Source organism: Syngnathus floridae, chromosome 1 (assembly GCF_059516105.1).
Source record: "Syngnathus floridae isolate MCC-2025c chromosome 1, RoL_Sflo_1.0, whole genome shotgun sequence".
Classification (NCBI taxonomy): Eukaryota; Metazoa; Chordata; class Actinopteri; order Syngnathiformes; family Syngnathidae; genus Syngnathus; species Syngnathus floridae.
The window spans coordinates 4898924-4905095 of NC_142413.1; the positions used below are offsets into that span (position 1 = coordinate 4898924).

The 6172-nt window shown below is 38.8% G+C and overlaps 1 protein-coding gene across 4 annotated transcripts; it reads left to right on the plus strand.

Moving 5' to 3' along the window:
- Nucleotides 1–33: 33 nt before the first annotated feature.
- LOC148403514 (cGMP-specific 3',5'-cyclic phosphodiesterase-like) lies at nucleotides 34–4358 on the plus strand. 4 transcript variants are annotated; one of them, XR_015857996.1, is made up of 5 exons: nucleotides 34–294; nucleotides 763–830; nucleotides 1150–1261; nucleotides 1335–1419; nucleotides 1491–2338. XR_015857996.1 is itself a non-coding variant. In XM_088373557.1 (5 exons), exons 2-5 carry the CDS (start codon nucleotides 787–789, stop codon nucleotides 3134–3136), a joined length of 273 nt encoding a protein of 90 aa, XP_088229683.1. In that variant the 5' UTR covers nucleotides 34–294; nucleotides 763–786; the 3' UTR covers nucleotides 3137–4332. The 4 variants fall into 4 exon arrangements, 3 of the variants coding, with proteins under 3 accessions (XP_088229683.1, XP_088229691.1, XP_088229674.1); XM_088373557.1 differs by lacking the exon at nucleotides 1491–2338 and adding an exon at nucleotides 3105–4332; XM_088373565.1 differs by having other exon boundaries at nucleotides 38–294; nucleotides 1500–2338.
- The last annotated feature ends 1814 nt before the right edge of the window (nucleotides 4359–6172 follow it).

Here is a 6172-nt window from a genome sequence, read left to right on the forward strand (position 1 = left end):
CCCTCCCTCCCTCCCTCTCTTCCCTGTATCTATTTCCACACACACACACACAAAAGAAATAAAAAGTGGCGTCCTGTGATTCGCGCGCGTTACACGTTGTTTACTTTTTCGTGCTCGCTTCCGCGCATTTGTCTTTTCTTTTTTTTTTCTATTCCTCCTCCTCCATATGGGTGACCGTCGCGCTATTGTGGCTATATAGAGGCAGAGACACACCATGGAGGAGGACATGATGGAAGCGTGGTTGGACGACCACCTCGACTTCATGCACTCCTACTTTGTCCGGAAAGCGTCCAGGTAAAAAGCGAGCGACGTGCGCGTGCATGTTCTTTTTTTTTTTTTTTTGGAACGCGCCTTTATGGTGGTGGTGGTGTGCTACTTGCAATGTGTGTTTTTTCTATTTAAAGCCCTTTTTATGACCCAAGGGAGGGAGTGTTAGTCTGGGGAGCAAAGTTTTCCTACACAATAAAAAAAAAAAAAAAAGTGATTCTTTTATCTTTGACATCCTGTTAAAATGGGAAAAGGATCTTTTGGTGAGCACATGTCGAGCAAAAACAAGTCCCTATAAGAAAGAGAAGAAGAAAGACATGGAATGTTGAACTAAACTCCCAATCTGGCAAGACTTGATGTGTAATGGATCGTCGCTTGTAACTTGGACAAGTTGCACCATCTTGATTGCTTAACTGGAAGAAATAAAATGTTGATTTGTCTTGTAAAAAGGAAATAAAAGGAAGAAAAGTTCACTTTTGCCTTTTTCTTTTTCAGAACCCATTTTCCAGTGTCTTTCATATGGAATATGAGGAGCAAGGTGAAGGCTTTAATTCCTCCAAAAGGTAAGGCGATTACTTTTAACACAAAGGGCGACACTATTCAATTCAATATCATTGAACGAGAAAGTCAGCCTTAGAAAAAAAAAAAATTTTTTTTGAGAAAATTGACAAAAATGAAGCCAAACTGGTTGTAAGACAGTTTTTTAGCAATTCTGTGACTATATTCTAGAGTCATATTTTTTTGCCTATAACAAAACTTTGCAGCCTGCCCACTTAGACTTTGGTTTCCTGTTTGGAAATTAACAGTAATGCTGATATATAATATTAAGTTCATGATAAAATATGGTTAGATAATTTCACATTTTGCTATAACTCTCCTCAGAGAATCTTCTTGCGTCAACCAGATCAACTACATGTACGCTCAGTATGTTAAAAACACCATGCAGCCCCTCAACATCGCTGATGTCAGCAAAGATCAACGGTTCCCTTTAACGGTTCGTATTTTTACAATTTTTCAGGTTACTGTCATGTACTTACCAAAGTAATGTCTTTTGTTTTATCTGGCAGTGTGAAAAGCAATATCTCACCAGGAAAGATATAACGAGTTTGCTCTGCACTCCGATCAAGAATGGCAAGAAGGACAAAGTCATTGGTAGGATGGGTTTCGAGTACTGTTTCGAAAAGATAAAAAAAAAAAAAAGATGCATTGTTTTAATGAAAAAGTTTCTCTAGTGAGGAAAGTTTGACGTGGGAAAAGCTCTGTCGGAGGTGGGAGTTGAAGCTCTTCCTGACAGGAGATTCTGCCAGACGTTCCCAGCAGACCCTCACAGAGCGTTTGGGTCTGCCAGGTCGGACCGGCATCTTCCCCCACCATCGGAGCCAACCCACCACCAGGTGGTGATCAGTTGACAGCTCCGCCCCTCTCTTCACCCGAGTGTCCAAAACATTTGGGTTTCTTCTTCTATAATTTTTTTTTTGTCTTGGACTAGTATGTTTACCATGCTTTGTTGATGTTCATCACAAAAATTCTACAAAGCTGACTGATTCAAAACTGAGAGAATTTGATACTGCCTCAGTAATTTGTAATTGTTTTACTAGGGGGAACATTGTTTTTGTTGGTTTTGTTTTTATTTCCAGTATAATATAACTAATAAAATAATCATAAAATAATAAAAAAAAAAAAAAAATCAGCGATTACAATGATGATGACGATGATTACTTGTAGGGAAAAGAGGTGGAAAAGGAAATCTTAACTCGAGTTTAAACAATTTTCCCACCTGCCACTAGGTAGAGACAAAGGACAAGTGACAGTTCAAGTCCTGGCTGCTTTTGGTTGGCCTGCCACACCTATCGTGATAGCAACAAGGATTAACTTGATTTTTTTTATTTTACGACACAAACACAACAACGGAAGAACGGCAGTTACTACCTCAGGACCACATTGATTTATTCATCTTAAATTACTTCTCAATGCTGACAAGACAATTGTTTTCAAATCATAAAAAAAGGGCCTCAAACTCTGCCAGTATGTCATTGAAGTGGCTCATGAATAAAAAATACATTGTAATTGATGACTCCCTCACTTTTAAACCTCTTATTGATCAACCTATGAAGAAATTCAAACTTAAATTTGGGTTTCTTCTTCCACTTTTTTTTTTTTTTTGTCTTGGACTAGTATGTTTACCATGCTTTGTTGATGTTCATCACAAAAATTCTACAAAGCTGACTGATTCAAAACTGAGAATTTGAGACTGCCTCAGCAATTTGTAATTGTTTTACTTAGTACTCTATGTGTAACTATTTCTGCATTTTGGCCAGGATTTCCTTGCAAAAGTGCCCCCGCACCAGTTGAATAAAGGTTAAATAAATAAAAAAGGAATTGGAATACACAAACCTAAATCCAAACGCTAGCTGTAGCAACTGTGACATTATCTAAACATCAAAGATTTTGGGTTGTTTCACTTTTGGCAAAATGGTGCGTTGTGGTAAAACAAGTTCAAGCCGTTCTTCACAGCTCAAGTGAGACGAGAAATGTTCAGTAAAATCACTGACGTCAGTCGTCATTTCATTGTTATTTGGGTGTGATCTCATGTCGAAATGCTTAACTAGAAACATCATGATTAATTTTAACTTTCGTATGATTTCAGAAGATAAATTATGATCCATTTGACTATTTCCCCTCTATTTTTCCCAAGAGAAAAACAGTGTTTATCCTAAATCATCATTTCTGATGAATAGTCCTAATAATCTTTTCTGTAGCCAAAAATGCAAATGAGAAAACATTGACGCCTTCTGTTGGACTTTAACTTTTTAACTTTAATTTTGTCCACAATTTAGGGAGCGCGCTATCTGCGCCTCACGGAAGTTGACCTTCTGACCACGTGGTGCAGGGACAACAACCTCCTGCTGAACGTCAATAAGACCAAGGAAATCATTGTTGACTTCCGGAAGGGTCACACAACACACCTGCCGCTGATCATCGACGGTGCTGTGGTGGAGAGCTGCACCAAGTTCCTGGGGGTGCACATCAGTGAGGACCTCTCCTGGTCCGCAAACACCTCGTCACTGGCAAAGAAAGCTCAGCGCCGCCTGTACTTCCTGCGGAAGCTCAGGCGTGCATATGCTCCTCAGGCAGTCCTGTCTACATTCTACCGTGGCACCATTGAGAGCGTCCTCACCAGTTGCATCGCTGTCTGGGGTGGTAACTGCACTGAACAGAACTTGAAGGCCCTGCAGCGCATAGTGAATACGGCTAGTAAGATTATTGGTGCTTCGCTCCCCTCCCTGAAGGACATTTACACCTCCCATCTCGCCCGCAAGGCAACCTCGATTGCCAGAGATGTGAGTCACCCGGCTCACTCTTTGTTTGACCTTCTGCCCTCTGGGAAGAGGTACAGGAGCCTGCGCTCCCGCACCACCAGACTCGCCAACAGCTTCTTTCTCCAGGCTGTTAGGGCCCTGAACTCACTACCCCCTTCTGCGTAGCGTGCGGCACTGTTGCGCTATTTTCGGGAATGTCTGCTGTACGCGCACTTGCTCCTTTTTTTTCTGCTCCTCTCATTTATTTATTTATTGTTGTGTTATTTATTCATTATTTATTCAGCACGCTTTTGTTGTACTTGTTTACTTGTTTGTCTGTTGTGAGCCATGTCTTGTCACCGTGGGATAGGGGGGAACGAAATTTCGGTTTCTTTGTGTGTCTTTGGCATGTGGAGAAATTGACAATAAAGCTGACTTTGACTTTGACTTTGACTTTGTACTCACCACTTACCATATTTTTTTGTTTGTTCTTACGTCATCATATTCTTAGTTTAATCATGCTTTCAACGATATATTTTCTTTGTTAGGCAAAATATTTCCCTCTGTCCAGAATGTTCAGTCGTAATCGAGAACTGGTGTCTAGCATTAGTCAAAACATAAGATACAATCAAGTACTGATCATTTTTAGACGACTTTGGCTGTGTCCGTGATTTAGAAAATCATCAGGCACGCATTAAACAGTTCCTTAAGGGTCATTAAGTTATTCAGGCAATATATCAAAAAACATTTGTTATTTCAAAGTGCTCAGAAATATATATCAGATCATAAAGTTATCAAAACCTTTCTCACTTATCAAAAATGTCTAGTTATGTCTTCTTTGTTGATTTGGTGTGTAGGTATAATTATATGCTTAAAATGTTTCTTTTATTGATTTAATATGTGAATATACTTTATTCAATGAGGTTTGAGCATATCTGTTTTTGTAGCTAGGCAGAACTTTTTGTATTTCGACCCCATTCCTTCACTTCTTTATAAAAGAAAAAATTTTTTTTTTTTTTTTACAATGGACAACGGACCAACGTTTTCCTTTTTGTGAAGAATTATGCGTGGGCATAAGGTTGCGTGGACAACATGGAAAAAATGGAACCTTCTCTCGACTCAGGTATCAATGGGCCCTCTTGGTTTTACTTCATACTTGACAGGTGGTAGCTTGCCCATGAGTTGCCATTTCCATTTTCTTAGCTGGATGTATGGTGACTGAGCAATATTATATCGCGACAGAATGACTTGCAGATGCTCAGACAATGCAAATTGCATTCCGAACCACCTGCTAAGGTGTTGTTAGTGAGAATCCGACTTTCTCAATATTCTCCAGCCATCCCTCAAATTGTTTCTCAGTGCTGTGGGCAGTGTTTTTGTCCTCCAGTGACTAATCACGCCATTTTCCCAAACACTTGATGTGATTGTCCTTGATGGATTCAATGACTTGTATGAGCAAATTAAACTGTTGCCTTTCCTGATAATCATGCTTCTTGACTTTCTCGTCTCAAATGTCATCCAAGGCCAGACCTCATTAAGCCTCCGTTGTTGCTCACCAGACTCCGTTGTTGGATCTCAGGTTACCTTCATTCACAGCTACTGTACACGTGATTAGCTGTGGGTCCACATTCTGTCGGCAAAATTGTGAATGTTCTTGCCATTTTCGCTGTATTTATTTTATGGGTGTGTCGGTCAGATTATCTATTGGCAATCATTGCGCCAGAGGACACCACGTCATGAAAGAAAGGGGGTTGGGAGGGGCAATTGAACAGATGGCAGGCGTGATGGTACAGTGAGTCAGTGGGAAACGAGAAAACAAAAAACATAAATAAGATGTTAATCGGCAGACACCCAAAAATATGCAGAAAGTAAGTATCCCAGATATGTGAATGCCATTGTGTGTAGGGCGTGAAATAAAAATAAATGATGTTGGTTGATCACTATCATTTACGGGCAAGCACCTTTTGTAAACATATCATGACTGGGTTTCATTCTCTGGAAGTACAAATAGATTAGAATGATAGCAAAAGGCATATCTTTTAACTTGATAACTGTCACGTCTTGTCCCCAGCCGTCCACTGATTCCGCCGAATCTGTTAGTTTCTGTTCGTCAATAAACCCTGATCCAAGCTGCACTTGGTCGCCCTGCTCCATTTCCACTCCGATTCGTGACAATAACATATTCAACATAATGAAATTCTTGAAACTTGAATGTCAATTATTGACATATTTATAAATCAAGTTTAAATAAAAAAAAAGGTCAAACTTTAAATCACTCACTTTAAATCTTTAAACTTTAAAATCTTTAACTTTAAATATACTGGCAGCCGGCAGAATATTTTGCATTGAAATATATGAATGCTATAAAGCTAATACAAAGTTAAAAAAAAGACTATGTCAATTAAAGATAGTTAGCAAGCATATATTCCACATTTCTACAATCTACGTAAAAAAACTAAATTGTAAATTCATTTGAGAATATGTCCAGTTTCTTTAAAAACATGAATAAAACAAAGAAATGAAAAATTGGTTGAAAAATATTTTTAAAAAATGAACAAGTCGGATTATAAAGATTTGTCATTTGAAATATTCACTGTTAAATAAAA

Bases quoted from the DNA above. Each gene is read 5' to 3' on its own strand.
- LOC148403514 (XM_088373548.1), top strand. From the start codon at position 1,396: ATGGCAAGAAGGACAAAGTCATTG. The intron at 1,420-3,104 runs GTAGGATGGGTT...TCCACAATTTAG, and splicing joins CAAGAAGGACAAAGTCATTG to GGAGCGCGCTATCTGCGCCT.